This window comes from Adiantum capillus-veneris, chromosome 20, assembly GCF_014529385.1.
Source record: "Adiantum capillus-veneris isolate H3 chromosome 20, ASM1452938v2, whole genome shotgun sequence".
In the NCBI taxonomy this organism is placed as follows: Eukaryota; Viridiplantae; Streptophyta; class Polypodiopsida; order Polypodiales; family Pteridaceae; genus Adiantum; species Adiantum capillus-veneris.
In genome coordinates, this window is record NC_140950.1 from 77,580,405 (window position 1) to 77,605,034 (window position 24,630).

General features: G+C 47.1%; 1 protein-coding gene across 4 annotated transcripts in view; it reads left to right on the forward strand.

Annotated features, from left to right (window-relative positions):
• The window catches only part of LOC147432788 (binding protein), a 252,004-nt gene that overhangs the window by 44,258 nt on the left and 183,116 nt on the right, over positions 1–24,630 (forward strand). For 3 of the 4 annotated variants that reach the window (XM_086492599.1, XM_086492600.1, XM_086492601.1), the window contains 5 exons: positions 90–377; positions 493–703; positions 21,218–21,277; positions 22,521–22,629; positions 22,717–22,952. In XM_086492599.1, coding sequence (XP_086348725.1) covers positions 90–377; positions 493–703; positions 21,218–21,277; positions 22,521–22,629; positions 22,717–22,952 — 904 coding nt within the window. Of the gene's footprint in view, positions 1–89; positions 378–492; positions 704–21,217; positions 21,278–21,302; positions 22,411–22,520; positions 22,630–22,716; positions 22,953–24,630 lie in introns of those variants that run through there. The other variant, XM_086492602.1, reaches the window with a different exon arrangement.

Below are 24,630 nucleotides of genomic sequence, written 5' to 3' on the forward strand. Positions count from 1 at the left end.
TAATTGAGTACGGTGTTTTTACTCCATCAAGAATTGAAATTTCTGAAGTTTGTGTATAATGTTATTGTTCTGTTTGTTAATACCCCCAGCTATTGTGATCCACATGAAATGTGTCGTCGGTTCCATCAACAGTGAGAAAACAGAGTTTTCGTCAGTTGGAAGGCTCTTAACTTCCTCACAAGGCCTTCTTGCACATCTCATTGAAGCTATATCACATTTTATTGAGGGAGAAGCTACGACTGCTTTCGCCAAGACTTACTTGGAACATGAATCCCTAGAACAATCAAGTTTAGAGAGTTTGGAGGACCGCTTAACAGTTTCAAGAAAAGAAGGGACAGTACCGCTGATGGAGACAGGGGGTTTGAATTGGTTTGTTGGTGAGTTCTGTTGATGAAGCATGTTGAAAGGCTTGTAGGCTCTGGGTGAATTTTAAAGTAAGTTGCCATCTTCAATAGAGGAATCCATAATATCTTTTGCTTTTAAACATTTTAGAGCTCTTGAGGATCCAGCGGACGTTGCGGGTGTCAGGCTATCCATCGAACAGGTCTTTGCAACAGTTGACTCTCACAACAATGAGGGCTGCTTTATTGGGAAACTTGCGTGCACAGAATCATTTTCGGAGCCTTGGTGGGATTGATGTGCTGCTCGATGCCATAGGACATCCTCTTTCCAGCTCTCAATCTGATACAAGTTTAAAGCTATGGTAAAGTTCACTCCAGGAGTATGTACTATGCGAGAAGTAATTTGTCTCTTGTTCATCTTAGTTTTTTGAAGCTACCGATCTTTTTCCTGTTTGTGTTTCTTATTACTTCAATTGAAGCTAATGAAGTTCTTTGGAATCTTGATATGTAGTCAATGGTCTGGCTAGATGGTCACTTGTTAAACAGAGACTCATGAAGTTGCTGAAATTTGCTTTTTCTCATTGTTAAGAGGGGGAAAGGATCCAATCAGGTGGAATGTCAGCTGCTGCTGTACCATCTTTTCAGAGGATGGAAGATATGCATCCTGAGACTGTCCTTATAATTGAGTGATTATGTAGTTGAAATGATAATGACTGCTTGACCGTTAAAGTATTGGCTACATGCACACATTGGTTCTTGACAGGTCCCACTGCATCATGATATACATAAACTGATTGCCACCATTGGGGACACTGTCTCTGAAAGAGGATATTTTGACCACAGCAATTACAAGTCTTGTCTGCTTTGATCGTTTTTGTTGTGCATGCCCTTTGAAGATTTCCCTTGCACACGATGTTGGCTTTAAAGTGCTTCTTTTCCTTATAAGCTCGTGTGTAGGTTGCTCCCAACTCCTTTTTTGTGAAAAGGTTTTGCAAGAAGTTGCAATCACCCTAAAGCATGGTAATCAAGGTCATGATTTTTTTGATGGAGTGAGTCTCTCTAGAATTTGGACAGCAATTAACACTTCTCTTTAGTGGACCGAGTCTCTCTCTCACAAGGTGCATACAATGTTTGGGAAGCCAGTCAACTTGCCCTCTTCTTAGGAGGGGCTGTCCTTGGCTCCAATCATGTAGAAGGCCAGCGAATCTTGGACACATCTCCCTGCACACCAGGCAGGAGAAGAGGAGATGGCAGGTATTAGAAGGGAAAGGGGGGCGATGGTGAGAGAGTGAGAGACCAGGTGTGGGAATGAGTGAAAACAGCTGTGAAACGGTTGCAAGGAGCAAAATGGTGCCCAGATGTGAAAAAGTGTGAGATTATGGAAGAGCAGAAGGTGAGAAAGAAAGAAAGAAAGAAAGATTTTTAACGTCTATGTCAGGCCGAAATCGGCCTATGAGACAAATCAAATGTACATGGTGTGTATGTCATCCGTCTATCGGAAAGACAAATGAAACAAAACTGATACAAAACTGAACTGAATGTAGGTAGTGGAGTATCTGAGGAGGGATGGAGCTCTATCTCTAGGGGTATATGCATGTCTATATGCTCAAGGTACTACAATCATGAGAATGCATCAAGCTATCTAGCTCCATCCTGTAGTAATGGGGGGATGTAAGATGTGGTACATGGGCGGGTCTGGTGCCAAGGCTACCCGGATGAAAGCTGTCGGGTCGGCCCTCATCTGAGCCACTCGCTCCTTAGTGACACAGCGCTCCCGGGCTCGGATCTCCTCGATCTGTCGGTGGTGGGAGCTCGCGCCCCTGTAGCCTGTGACTCGTGGTCGTCGTCTAGCTCGGCTCACCTCCACCTGTGGGAGTGTCACTCCCCTCTGAGTGTCTGGTGAGGGAGGGGCGGCAATCCTCTGAAAGAAGTCTGTGAGCTGCGACTGTCTCCCCTCTGTCTGTGTAGCTGTGTGTGGCTATAGTAGTGTGTCCCGATGGCTCTGTATCTCTAGTAAGAAACGTCCGAGCTGTCTCTGATCTCGAGAGTCCATGATCTCTCGGAGAGTGGGCTGTCCTCTGAATAAGGCCTCATACCTGCCTCTGATCTCAGTGTATGCTCTGCATCTACATACAAAGTGCTCCTCACTCTCCACCTCCTCTGTGCAGGCTCTGCAGACTCGCTCCTCCCTGGGAACACCAGTATGTCTCCCGATCTCAATCTCTAACCTGTGTGAAGCCACTCTCAGCTGACCAATCGCCACCCGTGAGCTATGTGGCATATATGTGTCCATATAGCGTGGTCTCTGTATGAACCCCCCAGACAATATGGTGAGAAACTGGTCTCTGTAATCTGACATCCTTGTCCCCAAGCCAGGTGACTCCCAGACTCTCCTAGTGTATAGCTGCCACAGATCCTGTCTCAATACCAAGTTCCTCTCACTGCGAGAGAGGTGAACATATGGTGAGTGGGGGTCGTACTGGAATGGTGGTAGGCTCTCCATGTCAAGACCGTGTCCCTCAAACCATGCTCTGACCTGTGAGTACCATGCTCTCTCATGCCCACTCTCTGATAGCTGTATAGCTGCCTCAAATGCTCTACGAGTAAGTCTGTCAGGAGGTAGCTCTCTCATCCTCTGGATGAAGCTCTACAACCATAGGTGGTGTGGCGAGCTCGGCTCTAATAATGTCATGTGGCACTGTCTTCTTGCTGCGGAGCAAGCGTGAGATCATACATACCTGTGGCCTCTCAAGCTGTGTCCACTGGGCAGCTGTCAATCATGGTGCCCATACTGCCGCCGAGTACATCAAGGCCGGGGTGACTAAGGTGTCGAAAAGCCCACCCTTCGTGCGGGGCTCCTGAAAGTGTGCCTGGTGGCATCTCCGCTCTAGCATGGTCAGAGCTGCATATCCTCGGGTGAGCCTGTCAGCAGCAGCCTGCCTCATAGTGAAGGGTCCTGGTAGGCTGGTGAATGTGATGCCAAGGTAGACATAGGAGGTGACTACATCAACCTGTCCTCCTGCTGCTGTGAAGGTGGCAGCGCTCCTCACTGCACTGGATGTGTGAAAGATCATAACCTTGGTTTTGCCAAGGTTCACAGTCAATCCCCTGTGTGTGCTGAATTCGTCCAAGGCCTCAAGATGGCGTTGCAAGCCCTCGGGTGACTCTGAAATCAACACAATATCATCAGCATATAACATGATGTGGACCGGAGTACCTGCCAAGTCGCTCCCCTCTCCTCGTGCTCGCAGTATGTAGTCGATGTAGAGCCCAAAGAGTGTCGGGGAGAGTGGGCATCCTTGCTTAACACCAATGGTGCTAGCAATGGTCTCTGAAAAACCGCCTGGGCAACGAACTCGACCCGTCACCCTCTCGTAGAGAGCATATATGGCCCAAATCATCTCTGTTGGTACCCCAATGCTATGAAGGCGCTGGAAGAGTCTCTCGCGTGGGACTGTGTCAAAGGCCTTGCGGAAATCCACAAAGCAGCAGTAAAGCCTCTTCTTCCGCGCCTTTGCCCCATCAATGAGGCAGCGCAGAACGAAGATGTGATCAGTGGTGGAGAAAGCTCGTCTGAAACCTGCCTGGCCTGGAGCTCGTAAACCCTCGGTCTCTGCGTAGCAGCTGAGCTGTGCCTCAAGTACTGCTCCATATAGCTTGGCCATCATGTGGCCAATCATGATAGTCCTGTAGTTCCCTGGGTCCAGGGTGTCGCCAGATTTTTGGATAGGCACTATGGTGTGCTGTGTCCACTCCTCTAGGAAGCCCTCCCCTATAGCCCGGTTGAAGACATGTGCAATCAACGGGGCTATAGTGGAGGCCGCATAAATGATGTGCTCACTCTGTAATCCAGTATGGTCAGCTGATCGTCTGTGCTGCATGCGGCGAATGGCCCTCTCTACCATCTCTGCTGTAAAGAAGGAGGAGCACGTGGGGCGTGGCTCGTGTGGCTGTGGGATAGGAGGCTGCCCTGGCACCTTATAAAGTCGCTCTGCATAATCATGCCATATCTGTGGATCCTCAATAGCTGTAGTCGGACGTGGCTCGCGCAGGGTGCGCTATGCCGTCGCGCTATCCATGCTCATGAATAGGCGGTATAGCTCAAGCTCCTGTGCCTCTTCGAATGCTCGCCGCTTTTGGCGTGTCAGCGTCTTCATATGCCGTCTGGCCTCTCTCTCTGTGATCTCTCTTAAGGCTCGCCGTGCACGGAGGCGTCGGTATAGCTCTCTGCACTCATCATCATACCAGCGGTTCTGAGGCATAGTCCCGGGGGGGGGGGAGTGCGTCCTGTGTGAGTGGTGTGTGGAAAAGAGCTAATAGCTGAAGTGTGGAGAACGGAAGAGATATGTGATGTGAGAACTGAGAGTGGTGTGGATGGGTGGAGGAGGCATAGGCCATGCTCGACCTCGGCCGAGTAAAGAGAGGCTAGCTCATGTGTGAAATGGATGGTGGTGTGTGGAGTGTGTGCTGTGGAGCTGTGTGGGATGGTATCTCCGGTGATGGAGAAAGAGAGGTATGTGTGGTCGGCTCCGATGGGTATGGGTGGAATGGTGAAGGATGTGATAAGGTGTGTAGCCTCCCTGGGTCCCAGAATATAGTCGACTGTACTCCCCCCTCCCTCTGTAACTCCATGTGGCATACAAGTCAGGCCCCCTGAGGTGGGCCACTGGACCATCCCGTTATAAATAACGAGACGGTGCTGGGAGCCAAGTCGAAGCAGATGTCGTCCGTAGGCTGTGACTGGAGCTCTGTCTGCTGTATCTCTCATAGTAGCCTCCTCATCTAGAGTGTGTAGTGCCTCTGGGTCCTCGTGGTCATATGCCTCACACTGCTCACTGCGCGTACGAGCATTGAAGTCTCCCATAAGGAAGACTTCACCCAGTGTGGAGTACTCCATAATCTCCTCCGTGAGGCATGCGTACGGTGACTCCTGCTCAATAGGGGCGAATCTGGAGCCTGTGGGAGCAAAGTAGCAAAGGGCAATGTAGACGATCCTGTCTCGTGAGAGCTCGAGGCGAATCCACATGTAGCGGGCCTGTGGGTCCCGGGCAACAATCTGTAGTTTGCTGTGAAGCCCCTGTCTAAAGAGTATGGCCACTCCTCCTGAGCCGCGAGTGGTGTGCTGGCGCATACATCCCCGATGTAGAGACTCCCACTGGAATCGATGTATCCGTGGTAACCCTCTCTCTGGGCTCTCGTGTGTCTCTGTAAGTAGAATGATGTCTCGACCTCTCATCACCTCCTCAAGTCTCTCTGGGTGTGTCCATAGGTCTCCATTGCAATTCCAAACCGTGACATGAATCTCCTCGTGTGTCCCACAGGCCGCGAGTCCCTATGCGATGGTCTTGCCATCAATGATAACCCTACCATCTCGATATACTGCCTTCTTCCCTTCTTTGCGGGCTTGGTGGACTCTAGGCATGCACGCGCAATGGTGATCTTGTTGCATCTTTGTGAGGTCATCATCAAGATAAATCGGGGGGCCTTTTAGCCCTCTCAAGATGACCCTCTTTCGGAGGAAAGAAGTTCGAGACTCCTCGGAGGCGAATTGGAGGATGAGAGCTCTCTTCTTTGGATCTTTGCCGGCTCTCCAAACTTTGGAGAAAGGGATCTCTTCTTCCTTGTATCCCACTTTCTTGCATAAAGCTTTCTCATCGCTCTCGGGTGTAGACCTTTCTTCTTCTTTGATGCCGGTCACTCGCACATTGAGACGGCGAGCTTGTCGCATCTTCTCCTCCTCGATGGTTGTGTACGATGAGTACCTCATCTTTTTGGGCTTCCTCTCTTGCTACCTTCTTGATATTCTTTTTGACCACTTCGACCCATCCTTCTTTGGTGGCCTCTAATTTGTCCTCAATGCTTGCGGTGAGGGCTTTGGTGATCTCCTCCTTGAGGGCTTCCGTAGCCTCCTCTTTAATCTCTCCTTCCTCGGGGGTGAGGGATGTGATGGAAGCATGAAGGAGATCGATTTGTGCCTTCATCTCTTCTTGCTCTTTCCTCCATCTCTCCCTCTCCTTCTCGTTCTGCCGTTCCCTTCTCTCCTTCTCCTCTTTGAGATTTTGGATTTCCGCTCTCATGTCCTCCTTCTCTTCGTTCCATAGCTTGATGAAGGTGGCTTTCTCCTCGCTCCATATCTCTCTCTCCATCCACCATTCTTTCATGTCCTTCTCCAATTGTGCAAGCCTCTTGTTCGTGAGCATGAAGGAGTGCTCTTACGCGCACACATTTTGAATTTTCAAGTGTGTAGGGAGCTGAAATTAATCACAAATAAAGCAATCTTTTACTCAAGCAAAAGCTCTTGACAGGTAACTCTTTCCACACACAAGTATGAGCTAGAAATGGCAAGAAGTCCTGCAATTATTGATGCAAAGTCGAGAAAAATTAGATTGTAATGTGGGCAAATTAAAGACTAATTAATGCCCAAATAGAAGCTAACACAAGGGCCTAATTAAAGGTGTAGCAAACAAATCTTTACTGGTGCTTGGGTGCGTGGTGGGTACCCTTGGAGCAGTATGCTTGAAGGCTCAGTCACAGAAGTGAACTCAAGTGTGATAACTAAAATGATGACCACATGGACTGAACTATAACAGTATAACCAGCAATAGGAATGGAGACTGCATGATAGACAGAAAAATGAGCAACCGAACTGTAATACACAGTAAGGACCCTGGTACAAAACACTGGCTAGCAGCATGCTGATGAGTTGCCATAATATGAAAGTCGAAAGTCTTGTGAAAAAAACTATTGTGCATCAAGAATAACCACCTTTGTACATTTCTAAGTCTTTTTTGCACATCAGGGGAAATACATTTTTGCATTCCAAGAGCGCAAGAAGAGTGTTATTGTTTTCCACAACATGGAACACTAAGACAAACTTTTGGGACATCTTTATGCTAAAAGCTGCTACAGTAGCACCACAGGACCATCCACAAAAGCTGCAAGTGCTGGTGAAGGAAGGGGTAGACCATGGGGGTGGACCAAGGGAGGGAGGGCGTGGGGGGATTTCGCTGGGAATAGATTCCGGACTGGGCTCAGCCCCAACTATGAGAGGACCTTGTGACTGAAGTGAGTATGGGTCTACTGGGATGGGAGAAATGAAATGAAATGAAATGTTATATTAACGTCTTCAAAAGGCCAAAGTGACCTATGAGACCAGAAAGTTACAATGTGGTGGGTCTGATACGAAGTTAGAGTAACAAAATAACAACATAACAAAAGAAAGATATATACTATGGGGTCCTAGACTGGTCGATGTGAACTAAGCAAAATGGGCGTCTTGCTGGGATAGCTAAATCATAGGAGATCTAGCATCGGTCGTTGGCGGATCTCATCAATCTCCTCCATGGTCAGCAGTCTGACCGGGCGTCGTGCATGCCTGGCCAAAGTGCTCCGAATCTTCTGATGTAGCCTCCGTCGATGCTGTGTAGTCCTCTGCAGCTGTGGGCGCCTGGATTTCCCCAGCTCAATCGCTCGGTCGATCAGTGTGCCTCTGGTGTGAGACGAAAGGGAGCTCTGCTGTGGGACTGGCTCCTGCGGCTGTCCCATGTCTGCTCTGAAGAAGTCTGTGATCCGTCTCTGAGACTGGCTAGCCTCGCCACTCATCAGGCTGTCTCTGTGTCTGCGCAGCTCGAGCAAGAACAAACCCAGGCACCTCTGATCCTCGTATCCCTTGACTCTGGAGAGTGGTCCAAAACCCTCTCTGAACAAGCAATGGAAGCGGCCTCGTATCTCGTAGAACGGGGCAGCGGCATGTGTAGTGCAACTCCGTCTGAGGATCCATGTCACACAAGGGGCATGTCCTGGCCTCTGCTGGTACTCTGCTGTATCTCCCAGTCTCACTCCGTAGCTGGTGAGAAGATGTGCGTAACTGGCCAATAGCACATCATATCCCATGAGACAAGTGGGTGTCCATGTATCTGGGTCTCGTCACAAAACCATCCTCCGTAAGCTGGAGAAGATGGTCTTTGTAGAAAGCCATCTTCGTGCCCAATTCCTGTGTTGGCTGTATCCATGTCCTCCTGGTGTCTAGCTGGGTCAGGTCTTGGCGGATGAGCCTGGTGATCTCGGACTGTGTAAGAGTGAGAGATGGTGCATCCAACGAGTATTGGAAGGGTGGTAACCTGTCTATGCTGAACTCATGCGCCTGAAACCATGATGTCATCTCCCCATACCAGCATGCTGTATCTCGTTGCATGGCTAACTGTCGAGAGGACTCAAGTGCAATGTGAGCATTTCTGTCTCTAGGAAGTTCCCATGTGCGGTGTATGGAGACTGATCTGGTGAGCGCCTCAACCACTAGTGGGGGGTCTGCTAGCTCTGCTCGGATAATGGCCCTTGGTACTGATGCCTTGGCTCTAATGAGCCGCGAGATCATAGAGACGAGAGGTTTCTCCATGTTTCCCCATCCATCAGTGCGACCCGGCCTCCCGTGGTGATCCAATGAAGGTCCCCATATCTCAGCTCCATAGAGTAATGCAGAAGCCACTAAAGTGTCAAAGAGCCAGAGCTTCTTCCGAGGCTCCTGAAACTGAACCTGTGAACACATCCTCTCCAATCTACCCAATGCTGCATGGGCTGTAGTAAATCTGGTCTTTGCTGCTCTTCTGAGTGAGAATGCAGGTCCGCTAAAAACCACTCCAAGGTAAGTGTAAGCATCTGTGTACTCCACAGTCTCCTGGCCGTATGTGAATGTAGGTGTTGACCTCCTGATCCACTGTGGGGTGGTATTAAACACCATAACCTTGGTTTTACCAAGGTTGACAGACAAACCACTTTCATGGGCAAACCTATGCAAAGCATCCAATTGACGTTGCATCCCCTCCGGAGATTCGGAGATCAACACAATATCATCAACATATAACAAAAGTGGAATCCATGTCCCTGCCAATTGTGCACCTCTATCACCATCGCTCTCAATGTAGTCAGAAACCTCATCCACATACATACCGAATAGAGTAGGAGAGAGCGGGCAGCCCTGCTTCACCCCAATAGTACAGTGAACTGGTGTAGATAGTCCCTTAGGGGTGCGTACATGCCCTACTACTGATCTGTACAATGCCATGATCCCCCAAATGAGCTCTGTGGGTACTCCCATCTCCTGTAATCTGCGCATCAATCTAGCTCTGGGTACCGTGTCAAAGGCTTCGCGAAAGTCCACAAAGCTACAATAGATCCGTCTCCCATGAGATCTGCCCTCCTCAATGATGGCCCTGAGTGTCAAGATATGGTCAAGAGTAGAGAAGCCTCTCCTGAACCCTGCCTGCCCAGCTGCACGCATTCCTTCCCTCTCTACCCATCTACTCACTGTTGCTCAAGAATGGATGCATACAACCGTGCCAGTGTGTGTCCAATCATGATAGTGCGATAGTTCCCAGGCTCCATGGGGTCTCCTAACTTGAAGATAGGTATGATCGTAGATAGGCTCCAAGTGTCCGGTAGGCCCTCACACATGGCACAGTTAAACATAACTGCTATAAGCTCTGCTAGTAGGTCTTTGGCATGCATGAAATGCTCAGCGGCTAAGCCATCATGATCATATGCTCTCCCAGTCCTCATCCTGTCAATGGCTTTCTTCACCATCTCAGCGGTGAAAAAAGCACATGTGTGTGGGCATGGATCGGGGGGATCGGGAAGGGGCGGCTGTCCAGGTACTGTGTACAAAGATGATGCATACTTACCCCAGGTCTCCGTGGAGGTAACAACAGGGGGCGGGCGACTGCTCATGAAAGAGCTGCCACGCCTCACGCGAGTCCTGACTCAAGAATAGCTGGTATAGATCTTGCTCAAGTCGAGCCAAAAATGCCCTCTTCTTTCGCCGCACCGGGCGTAGGAAGTCAATCTGTGACTGTCTGTGAGTGACGTCCCCCAAAAGCACCTCCCTCTGAAGTCTAGCTCTAGTTTGGCGGCACTCCTCATCGTACCAGCTGTTCTGAGGCATGCTCCCTGATCGGCGTCTCTACTCAGGCTGGGTGTGTGGGTATGCCTCTGCTGCTTCATCATGTAATGTCTGTGTTAGTATAGTAGTAAACTCCTCCAGAGGTTGCCCCGGTTCCTCAGTGCATAGGCGTTTGTAGATCCCGTCTATTTATACAGAATCCGTCTCTTGCGTGAAGGTGTAGGGAGTAGGGGCTGCTACCCGTGGCCTGTGTGCTACACTGAACTGGAAGGAGATGGTCATCGACACAAGAGCATGATCCACTGCCACCCCGAGCGGTCTAGGCCCAACTGTGAGATCCTGGATACTAGAGATGAGATTCGGCTGTGCCATGACAAAGTCCACTATGCTGGCTCCATGTCTGTGTGGGAAGCATGTGAAACCTCCCGCAGCAGGAAACTTCTGTAGGCCATTCAAGATGGCCAGTCCATCTGCGGTGCCCATGTCTATCAGGTGTCGCCCATTCTCAGTATATTCCACATCGTTTGATAGTCTGGACAGGCCCGTCTCTACAACATCTAGCTCTCTCAGCATGTCCTCTGAAGTATCATAAAACACTGTCTGGTGATGGGCAGTCCTAGCATTGAAGTCCCCTAGAATGATTATGTGACCATCTTTAGAGAACTCCCATATGTCATCATCCAAGATAGAAAAAGGGGATTGTCCTCTGGGTGATGCATAGATTGATGTACTCGGGGGAAAGTAGCGAATAGCAATGTAGAGATACCTGCCTGTCTCTGCTTTCAATCTCACCCACATGTACCTGGCTTGCTCATCCCTACGGGCTATATGAATCAATGGCTGCAAATCCTCTCTAAATAACACTGCCACCCCCCCGAGCCCCGCCCTCTGTGCTCTGAGCGTGTCTCCTGTCTGTAAGCTGTCTCCCACCTGTATCCATTGATGTGAGGCATGGATTGCCCAGGGCCCTTGTGTGTCTCAGAGTAAAAGATGATGTCTCTTCCAGTAAAACTATCCTCAAAAGCACCCACATCAAGACGCATAGATCCATTACAGTTCCAGGCAGCCACTTTGAGTGTGGTCCCATAAGTCTCGCACCGTCATGTGGAGCGTCGCTCTAGTATTACCACTCTTCCATCTCGGCAAAAGGCAATCTTGCCTTTTCCCCTTGCCGCTCTAATCTCCGGCATTACTTCCTGCATATGAGCAATCTGCGAGAGAGTAAGATCATCCCCGAGAAAGATGCCCGTCTCTTTAAGAATTGGTCTTTTCTTCAAGAAGGACTTATTCCCTTCCATGGAGGGAAAACGGAGGATGAGTGCCCTTTCTTTTGAGGTTTCTCCACTGCTTCCATTTTTCTTTATGTTGCCTACTCTCCAGGCTCTTGTGTGCGTCGGCTCATGAACCCCCATCAAGGCCATGAGTTCTTTTACCTCTTTGTCCACATTGCCTTTGTCTTTAAGACCGCAAAATTCTCACATGTAAAGCGCGCGCACGTCTTCTTTGCTCCTAGTGTTTGATTAATGATAGTGGGTGTGGACGTGGACGTTATCTCCTTGCCTTTTCCTTTCTTAGCCACCTCGATCCATTTCTCGGCTTCATCCGAAGCCGAGAAATGGACGTGGACGTGGACGTTATCTCCTTGCCTTTTCCTTTCTTAGCCACCTCGATCCATTTCTCGGCTTCATCCGAAGGGTCTTGGTTTGGGTGCCATTTTGGGGATCGAGTAGGGCTGGATGCAGGAGAGGGGATAGAGTCATTGGCAGGCAAAGGTTACATGGTAAGAAGGTACAATGAAAGGGATTCAAGACATCCTAGGGTAGAAATTCACATAGCATCGTTTCCCCAATTATACAATGCCTTTTCATGTGTTAGCCAAGGCCAGCCAGTAAGAAGCGGAAAACCATGAGCTGCTTGTGAGAGACGTACCACTACAAATCTAATTTGAAAGTGAAGTTCTGTACCTGCAGGAGACTTCTTTCACAATGCCTAATGGACATTTGGCAAGGGTAATTCTAAAAGAAGCAGGTCAGTTGACACCTACAAATTGTTTGCCTCGGATAGAAACTGTCAAGAGGGGACTTCTATAATCTATCAAAGGGGTTGATGTGTGGTGGAACATATAATTGGTAGTGGGTTGAAGGGAGGTGCCCCCCATTAAGACTGGCCTCTCGATAGAGTGATAAAATACTGCAAGGGCATCAATTTTGAACAGTTTGAGCCGAACACGTGCAGATGGCGAAGATTGCTGGCACAGCTCGCCAACAGATATCATGTTGAAAAGGAAGCTAATCTCTCTTGTGGGTGGGTTTGTGAATCTGGAGGGCCGATCTTTGGGACAATCCCTTGTGTTGTGTTCCTTAGAATCAGGGAAAAGACGACATGGTGGCATAGTAACACGGAATGGCTATTTTCAGGTCTCCGTTCCCCGTTCCCATCCCAATTTCCCGTTCCGGATTCTCGTTCCGTGTTTCAGACGTGAGTATTCGAAACAGGGAATGGGATTTCATGCATGTTGTCGTTCCCCGTTCCCCGTTCCGATTTTCCGTTCCGGGTAACTATGCATGGTGGAGATTCTTCTGGAAGTAGACATTTGCCCTTGTAGTGACCATATTCTTGGCATCTATGGCATAGAATAGGGCAATTTGATGGCCCTCTAAGGGGCCGAGGATGATGTGTTTTTGGCAGTTGTTTGAAGCTTTGGGGTTCTGAGGTGGTGACCCCCAAAGGAGTCAAAAGCATTGAAGCCCCACTCTAGCTGTCACAAATTGCTGACTGAGCAAACTTTATTTGAGGAGCTCTGTTTACATGCGCCTGTTAGAGAGGAGCTTGCTGACCAAAAATAGCAGCTAGTGGACTCGATGACCTGAAAGTAGCAGGTGGCTGCTTTGGCAATCCAAAAATAGTAGAACAACACGCAATGTGCTGACAAAAGGAACAGTGGCCGATTTGGTTGCCCAAACATAGCAGGTGGCTGATTTGGGAGTCCAAAAATAGGAGGTGCCTGATTCAGTTGTCCAAAAATAGCAGGTGCTTATTCGGTGACCCAAACACAGCGGGTGGCTGATTTGGCTGCCCAAGAATAGCAGGTGGACGACTCGACGATCAAAAAGTAGCAGGTGGGTGAAGTGGTGATCCAAAAATAGCAGCAGGACACATTGGCAACCCGTGCATGGAAAGTGGACACATTGGCAGCACATGCACGGAAAGTGGACACAGGTAGTGTATGCAAGGAAAGTGGACACACAGAGTGCATGTAATGATGTGTGGAAAGTGGACACACACAGGCAGTGCTTGTATGGAAAGAGGACACACTGGCAGTGCATGCATCGAAAGTGGACACATACACTCCCAACATAGCAAGAGCAGACAAATGTCGCAATATCTCAGTCTTGCACACATTTTAATGGGCTGAAATGGCAGTTATATAGGCCTTTTCATCACTTTCTGGGCACCATCACTCTCTGTGAACACTGTGTATTACCTGCAATACTAATAAAATAAAAACTGCCAGTGGCGCCTATTGAACGGCCAGGGCTGTGTAGGAGAGGAAGTCCGCCTCCCCATCTCTCCATTTCTATTTCTCTCTCATTCAATGTCAAAATCTCCGATTTCCTCTACACTATTTGTCTCTTTCATTGTCATAATCTCCATCTCCTTATGTAATTGTATGTGCTAAGAGCTATCTGTCTCTTTCATTCATCTATGGCCTGAATACTGTCTGTCTCTCTCTTTCTACTCAGAGACTCATCAGGCTCCAGGACAGTTGATGCCGCATATATCAGGATACAGATGGGAGACAGCTTGCCGGACATGCACCAGATCTGAGCATGGGACTAGAGGATCAGGAGGTGTAGCAGTTCTTTTCAGAGAGGAGCCACTACTGCACATAGTTCGGAGAGATGATCAGGCCAGATACATGTGGGTGAGGCTGAGGGCAGAGACTGGACGTTTCTTTCACATCGCCACATGCTATTTTCCTCCCAGCACTTCAGTATATGCTTCACCCAGAGGACAGTCTCGTTACTCTGTACTTGATGATGATATTTGGGAGTTCTCCAGGGATGGAGACCTTATACTATTGGGGGATTTCAATGCTCGTACAGGCAGTTCACAGACGGTTTTCTATGACACCTCAGAGGAGATGCTCAGAGAGCTAGAGCGAGAGGAGATGGGGCTTGAGAGATGCTCACACGACAGAGTGCATAAAAAGTATGGGAGATACCTTAGGGAGATGATGACTACTCACAGTTTAGCCATACTGAATGGCTTACCGACCTTCCCATCATCTACAGGTTTTACTTGTTTTCCACACAGACATGGGGCCAGTACTGTAGACTATCAATGACACATCCGAGTCTTATCTCACACATTCAGGATTTTACAGTGGGGCCCAGGTTTGTTGGGATAGCAGTAGATCATGCACTTTTGACATTATTAGTCTCCATTGAGTACAATACATCTCAGGCCTCATGGGGTGGCAGACATCCACGCTATACTTTTACATCAGAGATTGACTCAGTCTATGCAGAGGAGATATGTAGACTTTTATGCACATCAGAGCCAGTATACACAGTGGAGGAGATCACGTCTATGCTGACAGTGACATTACATGGGGGAGTGACAGAGGCATACCCACACACTCAGCCTGGTCAGAGACGTCGTTCTGGGCACATGCCTCAGAACAACTGGTATGATGAGGAGTGTCGATAGATCGAGCGGGAGCTTGCATTGGGAGTGATCACCTATAGACAGTCTTGTATGCTACACAACAACTAGTACGATGGAAGAAGCGAGCTTTCTTGGTCCAGATGGAGCAGGATTTATATAAGCTCTTCCTTAGTAGAGATTCAAGAGAGGCTTGGCATCTATTACATTAGCAGTCTCCCCCACCAATGATTACTTCTACAGAGATATGGGGGCAGTATGCAGCATCATTATACACTGTACCTGGACAGCCACCACTACTAGATCCACCACAGTCATGTCCGGCTACGAGCACCTTCTCTACCACTGAGATGGTAAAGGAGGCCATTGACAGGATGAAGACTAGACGGGCACAGGTTCATGAGGGTTTGGTAGCAGAGCACATTATACATTTTGGGGACTTGTTGGCAGAGATGCTTGCACGGTTGTTCAACCGTGTCATATGTGAGGGCTTTCCTGAGTCTTGGAGATTGTCTACTATTGTACCTATCTTCAAGACAGGAGACCCCGCAATGCCGGGGAATTACCGTACTATCATGGTAGGACACACATTGGCACGGTTGTATGCATCCATCCTTGAGCATAGGCTGAGCAGTTGGGCAGAGACTATGGACATACGGGCTTCTCGACAGGCTGGTTTCAGGAGGGGTTTCTCCACACTGAATCATGTCTTTACACTAGACGGGCACAGGTTCATGAGGGTTTGGTAGCAGAGCACATTATACATTTTGGGGACTTGTTGGCAGAGATGCTTGCACGGTTGTTCAACCGTGTCATATGTGAGGGCTTTCCTGAGTCTTGGAGATTGTCTACTATTGTACCTATCTTCAAGACAGGAGACCCCGCAATGCCGGGGAATTACCGTACTATCATGGTAGGACACACATTGGCACGGTTGTATGCATCCATCCTTGAGCATAGGCTGAGCAGTTGGGCAGAGACTATGGACATACGGGCTTCTCGACAGGCTGGTTTCAGGAGGGGTTTCTCCACACTGAATCATGTCTTTACACTTAGAGCTATCATTGAGGAGGGCGAGCACATGATAGACGGATATATTGTAGCTTTGTGGACTTCCGCAAAGCTTTTGACACAGTACCGAGGGCCAGATTGATGCGCCGACTTATGGAATTGGGGGTACCCACAAAGCTGATATGGGGGATTATGGCATTGTACAGTTCAGTGATGGGTCATGTAGGCACCCTAGAAGGGATATCTAACATAGTTCACTCCACTATTAGAGTGAAACAGGTATGTATGTTGATGAGGTCTCTGATTATATTGACAGAGGAGGAGATAGAGGTGCTCAATTGGCAAGGACATGGATCCCTCTTATATTGTATGCTGACGATATCGTGTGGATATCAGACTCACCAGAGGGTATGCAGAGACATTTGGACGCATTGCATAGTTTTGCAGGGGATAGTAGATTGTCTGTTAACCTTGGTAAAACCAAGGTCATGGTATTTAATACCGCGCCACAGTGGGTCAGGAGATCAGCACCTACATTCACATATGGTCAGGACAGTATGGAGTACACTGATGCATACACATATCTTGGGGTGGTCTTTAGTGGACCGAGGTTCACACTGAGAGTGGCAACAGAAACTAGATTGACTCGTGCCTATGCAGCCCTAGGCGGTTTAGAGAGGATTTGTTCGCAGGTTCAGTTCCAGGAACCTCGAACAAAACTCTTGCTCTTCGACACTTTAGTCGCTTCAGTTATGCACTACGTGGTCCAGGTTTGGGGACCATCTGTTGACAATGTTGGATGGAGTAATATGGATAGGCCCTTGGTATCTATGATTTCTAGGCTGATTAGAGCCAAGGCCTCAGTTCCACATGACATCATGCGAGCGGAGCTGGCTGCCCTACCTATGGAGATTGAGGCACTTATCAGATCAGTATCATTTGTACACAGCTTATGGGACACCACCAGGGACAGATATGCTAAGCTTGCTCTTGAGTCGTCCAGACAGTTGACATTACAGGGAGATACATCATGTTGGTATGCACAGATGAGCTCATGGTTTCAGAGGCATGGTTTTAGCATGGACATGTTGCCCCCTTTCCAGTATTCTCTTGATGCACCATCTTTGGCTCTTACGCGGAAGGAGGTTACTAGACTCATTCGGCAGGATCTTATCCAGCTTGATACCAGGAGGACATGGATAGAGCCATCGCGGGAGTTGGGTACGAAGAGGGCTTCTATAGAGCATCATCTTCTCCAACTCACGACAGACGGATTTGTCACATGGCCCAGCTACATGGACACACATCTATCTCATGGGTTACGATGTGCCATAGGCTAGATACGCACATCTTCACACGAGCTTGGGATTGAGACAGGTAGATTCAGAGGCATACCAGCAGACAGTAGGATATGTCAGTTATGCCATGTAGAGCCAGAGACAGAGCTTCACTACATATGTCACTGCACAGTCTACTATGAGATATGGGGACGCTTTCACTACTTATTCAGAGATGGTTTTGACTTGTTAGATAGAGTCATGAGATATCAGGATAAGAGATGTCTCGGATTATTTCTACTTGAGATACAGAGACATAGAGACTCTCTATTGAGAGGGCATAGATAGAGACAGTCCGAGAGACGCATCTCAGATTTCTTTAGTCCGAGTACCACAGAGGCAGAGGGGCCACCACCACCACAGAGCTCGGTTCCCACCCATACACACACCAGTGGTACTCTCATTCGCCGGGCTATAGAGTTGCGGAGATCGAGACGACCACGACTGAGGAGGGGAGCCACGCAGCACCGACGGAGATTGCGGCAAAGGATCCACAGGATTCTAGCACGACACCTAGAGTGTCGATCAGGATAGACTTTATGCTACTGCTATATTGTATCATGTGACACTTAACCCCATTTTGTACCTTTGTGGCATTATACCCTTGCTCAGCTTACCAGCCACCCATAGGAGTCGGTAGCACTCCTATCTCAGTTTCTAGTTTGTAGTTTTCTTTGTTTGTACCCAGACTTGGTACTAGACTCACCATTGTAATCGTTTTGGTCTCATAGGTCATTTTGGCCTTTTGTAGACGTTAATATATCATTTCATTTCATTTCATTTCTCTCTCATCACCATTGTATCTCTCTCTTGTATTGGGCACCCATTGTATCAGTGCTAACACATACCCCACACAGTTCCAGCCAGTAACATCTCTAGATTCAATTTAGTATCTCTTTTTTTGTACTCAGACATGATATCAGATTCACCAGTATGTAACAGGTTGGTCTCATAGGTCATTTTGGCCTTTTGAAGACATTAATACATCGTTTCAATTTTCGTTTCATTTCTATTGCGCTGAAAATTTGGGTTCTGCTATCATCTACTGCGTGGCGAGTCCGCAAGGTTGTGGTGTTGTCTCTAGGAACATTGTGATCCGATATGTTGATGTCATGGCCATATCTCGTGTCCTGTGATAAGTGCACGTGTGTCCAGAGCAATCCACAAGTCTGGACCCCCTTTGGAGTACACGGCCGCCATGCAAGGGCTGGAATGAATGGATCTCCCAAGGATTGTATGCCTGTATGCTACAGCAGTCAGCGATAGACCGCACATACCTCCACTGGATGGTGTATTGTTAGGAGGTAGTTTCTTCCAATTCACAAAACACAAACCAGTAGGCTATTGCTCACCCAAACGTGCAATTAGGAGGGGTTGAAAATGCAGCTGTAACATGAATATCAGCATGATGGTACGCTTCTAGAGGTACTTGCGCGATGTAGAGGGTCCAAGTAGAACCTTTGTGTGCACAGCCGTTGGAGGGTTGAAATTAGAGGGAGAAAAAGCACCATAATACCTGCAAAACTGTGCCTCAAGGTTAGATATCACGGTCCCGACACCAAATGCCACATTGGAGGATGAGGACAATTGGGCTGGCAAGAACACGGCATGTACATACCACTGCCCCCTTGTGTCATGTAGTGTGTAAAGGAGCTCGTGGACCACCCATAGTGATGGTAGAGCTAGACTGGGCATCGAGAGCAAGCCACCGGAGAGTGGATGTCGAGAGTGTTCGGGGTTCAGGAGTGAGGCCCTCAACCTCAAGGCGCCTAGGGTCATGGTGCCTGTGGACGGCCTAGTGTGGAGAGGTAGGCCACCAATATGTAGCCAAGCATTGAGATGTTAGCCTCAGCACATTATGCATTTGATGTGTGGTGCATTTAGCACTCTCTAGCCCTCTACGGTTGGGTAGTGAACTTGAGCTCCTTACCTCTTCCACCATCGGCCATGGTGTAGACCATGGTGGCGTTTCCGGCACGTAACATTGGTATAAGAGCCTGGCTCAATTGGGCATATGGTGCAACCAATCCTAGAAGAGGTAAGTGCAGTCCTTCCAATTTTATTGCAGTGATTAGTATATTCATTTTTGGTGCAATTAAAAACGCTAGTGGAGCACAAGATACTACATGTGCTTGATTATGTGAGCTAGAATGTTTTGTATGGTATGATCAAGAGGCAGCTAGGGTGGTTTACTTAACCACTAATATCTGAGAATGATGCAAAAAAGCACCCGAGTACTGTTTGTAGCCTTAGCCATAATGGCTCTTGATATCGATGGTGGAGAGGGGAGACCGTTGGTCTAGAAATGCTCCAAGCCATAGTTTGCATCCCTCATTTATAAGAATCTGCCAACAAGAGCCCCACACACAACACAACTCCACAATCTACATGCCTCGCTGATGGGTGTTAATGTTGATGGAGGAGGTGGGCAGACATCGCGTTTGTTGAGAATGGCCTGCAAATAGAGGCTACAAAGACGTAGAGGATGTCAATGGAAAATCATGTGTAAAAAATCATCGATCAGAGGCCAGTTGTGGCGTTGTCCGAGCCTACGCATGAGGTGTTTACGTTTCAGGGCCTTCCGGTCTGTGTATTAATTAAAGAACTTGATCCCGAGGTAAACATCCAGAGGAGAGGGGTAGTAGGGTCAACAGTGGCCCAAGAGGAGCTGTTGGGCACTTAGCTTGGGGAGGGAAAACGGAGCATTAATTGAGAATAGTGCTTTGTAAAGAGCCCCTCCGCCCCTCCAATAGCCTCCTCGTAGACGCATCAGCAGTAGGGGACTATGCCCTTGCAGGCACACAATCAACAACACCCATTACCATGCTGCATGTTGCAAGCCTGAGCTTCACAGATTCAGACTGACTACGTCCGCAATCTACAAATGGTAGCGACGGTTTTGTTATCAATTGAAGTTGTCATATGGCACAGTCCTGTCGGTGTGTGGCTGGGCGACACTGGAGCAAGGCAGCACTTTGTGGGCAGAAGACCTGCCAACATCAATGCTTGTTAGTCACAATGTTGTAGCTCTTGAAGCAACAACTTTTATCTGGTGCTTGCGCTATTTCTCACTCTGGCTTGTTTTCCTGCGCATAGGAGTCAGGACTCATCTGAATAACTCTAGAAGTACCACCTAATAATGTGGGTTGCTGCACTTCTTGTGCTGCCTTAAAATCCCCACTTTCAGCTAGCCAATGGCGTGTGAAGTACGTCGTACAGGTGCTGGTGTCAACACTGTACAAGCCAATGGAAGCGTCACCTTTCAGCCATTCAACACTTGCGATACGGTAAAACACAGAAAGGACAATCTCCCATAAATTTAATATGAACTGTGATATATTTAATGATTTTTGAAAGCATTTAGCCCTGTCAATCTGGTTTTGTCCACTTCAACATTGGCAACCTGGCCACACTTACATTATCTTTCTTTTTATCATGCAGAGTTCCACTGCATACACTGAACGTCCTCACTCTCCAAATCCTTATCCTGCCTAGGCACATAAGCCAAGCTGACCTCTCCAACATAGTCTCTCCCTTACATAACGATAATGCACCTCAATGTGGTTTATTGTCTCTTTGCACTCTCTAGCCTCGTATAAGCACCTCTGCCCACTTCCTTTTCCTCTCTTTCTACCTTTCTTCATCTTGATGCCTCGTGTTTATATCTTTTCTTGCTCTTACCTGTATGTGTTGGCTTGGTACTGATCATCAAAATATTCAAGCCCAAAAGCTTGGATACATGCTTGTGACAGTAGTTTCTGACTAGTAAATTGATGTATTTGAAGGCCCTCAAAAATGTTTGCGATTTATCTATGGGGAAATTGTGCTGATTATCAAAATTATGTGGAGGTGCATGATGTCTATATGGTTCACCTTATAGTATCTCTTGTTCCACTATTTTCAGATTGATAATTGCAATGATTTTGTGGTCCTATGAAGTTTTTAACAACTTTTGTTTGTTTTAGGGGGTCCTGCGAAGATTTTCAAATGCAAGCTCTGCTGCTGGAGGTTTTAAGAGAGGCAGTGTATCCTTTGGTTTGAGAACTTAAGAAACAAAATCTTGACTAATCTCCAATTTGATAGAAGCCCGCCCTTATTGAAATGCAGTCTACATTCTGGTTACGATGCAGTTGGTGCGCTTATTAAAATGCAGTCTGTTTCAAATAGTTGATTCGGTTTTGCTCTCAGTTTCTGAGCTTCTTCTTTTCTGGTTTGAATGCAACAAGACTGGCGCACCTTTCCTTCGTAGGCTCTTTCATAAACTATTGAGGCACTTGTGAAAGAGAGACGAAACAGTTTCTACACAGTTGAGTTGAAACATGCAAAGAAAATGGAAGCATTGAGCAGTCCTAATGGCAAGGGTGAAAAAAGTGAGTCACCAAGTGCAGACCTGTTTTGGTTTGGATTTAGCTCTACAAATTAAAGACCTCACATAGTCCCTCAGACAAAAAAAGAAAGTTGTCTACTCTTCCAGTGGTCATTGTGTGTGCTCTTTGCAAAGCCCTCAAGTTTAATATTGGGATGGAAATACTGGCATATAAAGGAACATTTACGGTTGCTGAAACTTCTCACCCAGATATTGTTGTCAGTGTAGGATTCTGGCGTTCAATGAGCTGACAAAATATTCTGGAAATTGCTATTTTTCTAAAAAAATGAGTAAATTGACCAACAGTGTTTAATGGTCGAAGCAAAACCTTTCAAAAAGTATATTGTAAACTCTGATTCCTCTCCTGAAATTGTGAAACCTGAGGAAGCATTATAACACCACACAATATGAGGGAACTTGTAAATTGTAATTGATGCCATATTTTACGTACAGAGGTAACACTCTTTATCTCAAGTCCATGGCTGAATCCCGTGAGTTCTTCTGTGCACATTCGAGGCGGTGTATCGCTCCTTTCAAGGGCTGTTATTAGAATCGTAATATATGCATTTTGTTGAACACCTTATCTTTTCTTTGTAAAGTTTTCTGACTTTATCAAACCTGCTTATACTTTAACAAACTTTCTATAATGCAATCCAACGTTGTCATTTCCGCTGAATGACAACTGAACTGAATTCAATCTGAGTTTCCTTGAGAGCTATTTCTTTACAAACCCATGTGCCTTCAGTTTTGATATTTTTTTAAACAAGCCTGTCACATTATTGACTCTTAAAGGTCAGAATATTGCTAAAACCAGCCTTTTATGTTGTTTGCTTTCAGTGACTGGTAGAAAACTAGAGCATTCTTTCTAACTGAACCTTAACTTTGTGTGATATACTAAACAGCTTTCGTAACCTAAGCTGTCTACAGTACCTTTTTGAAAGGGGTGGTGTCGATAGATTTGTTGAGGCTATAGTCTGGGCAGCCTTCATCTGGCCTGTGCAGGATCATCATGTAAGACATTTCTTAACACCAGATTCTTCCATCTCTTGAATACACAGGTTATGTGAGCTCAGTGTTGGGTTTTTTCTGTTGGAGCAGGAGAAAGATAATGATGGGGATTTTGCTCAAGGTTGGAATGCTCACGTTTCTCACTTATGCAAAATACTATGCTCATTCCTTGTGCCTTCTGGTGACATTCGTGGATTTGTTATGGGTCTCTCTGTTAGTCAAGATATTGTCAACAAGGCAGGTTCTTATTGGGAACTTGCCATGAGGTGGATCGTGAAGGTTTTGCTTCAACTCTACAAGGATAGGGAGTCCTGGCAGGTTCCCAGGTATTGGAATTTTCTATCTGCTAGGAATGCTTAATCTTATGTTTTCTATTTTCATGCCGGTTAGCAGAAACTCAACACCCATCAACTACTTTCTACACTCCATGCACTCATCAATCTTATACAATACCGAGTAATTTCCTTGGAGGTGAACCCTGTGTCTGTCTGCAGATTTAAATTTTAGGTCCTCCACTTACAGACATAATGTCTAATTCTAAGTAAGTAGTAGATGGTCGTCCACACAAAGCCCAGCAAGGGGGCTTGAAATCTGTGTGTGACATCTCCTCAGCATTTAACTGTTCACTCAGTTGGCGAGTCTAACCAACGTGTGGAGAGAGAGAATTTGTAGTGCTATGAAGAAGGAATGATTGAGAAATGTCTCCCTAAGAACAGATAGGATCCAAATCCTAATAACCAATACGAACACGGTATGTGGGCTACAATGTCACTTGCACTGGATATGATTAATGCCTTGGAGTGTGGGCAAGATCCACCAAAAAAGATAGTTACAATCAACAAGATGACATGATCATGCAAGACTATCAATGTGCATATATGCGGTCTATTGCATTGAATACGTTTATCTCTCCATAAGCATCTTGGATTGATGTTGTAAAGCCAAAATCATCTTGTATTGGAAAGAACTTTCATTTGATACCCATATTAATATTTCTTTTTTAGAAACTTTGTAAAGAAGGAAGGGTCTAGAAGATTCTAGGACACTTATTGCAAGGCTTTTCAAAATCTGGGACACTTGTCTTACCTTTTTTGACATGTGGTTGGACACATATAACAAGGCTCCTCTTTTCTCTTTTGTTTTTGAGGCCACTTCACCTATTAATACAATCCTTTTCCCTCACTTGAGCATGATTCCCCTTGCTGAATTTTCTGCACAACATCATTCCAAGAAGCCTCTATACCATCCCTACGGTTTCTTACTCCATTTGCTTTCCCTACTTCTCTAAGGAACCCACTCTCTCCCTCGCTTTACCTTGCTGTTTTTACTACAGCGAACCCAAAAATCTGAATATTCGGCTGTAGCGCGGATAATGTGTCGTGCTCTCTACAGTGTGGGTGCCCCTCATTGCAATGTGCGTGACAATCTCACTCAAACAAATGAAAACTCTCTCAAACAGAATGAAACATAGAAACAACGGATAACAACACAGAAACAATGGATAACAATAGAAACCTCTGCCCACTTTGTTGCATAGTCTGTAGCCACTAGCAGATATTTGCGATTACCTGGTTGAGCCGGGGGATATATTGGTCCCACAAAGTCCAAACCCCTTCTCTCAAAAGGTAGCCACGCCATCGAGACTTGCAAAGGACGGTTGGATTGCTTACTCGGCTTCGGCCCACATCTCTGGCACACATCACAAACCTTAGAATATGCTATTGCATCCTTAAAAATGTAGGGCCACCACAGACCACTCTGTAGAATCTTCTGAGCAGTGATGTGACCAGGGTAATGGCCACCAGTGGGACCATTGTGGGCATCCTCCAGAATATGCTCCACCTCATGAGGCGAGACACAACGCTTCAGAACACCATCTGGTCCCGCTTTGTAGAGCTGGCCCCCAATCAGAGTGAAAGGCCTGGACTTCAACAGCAATCTCCTCTTTTGCGGTGGGGATGCCCTCTCTGGGTACAGCCCAGTAGATAGAAAATGTAGGACCTC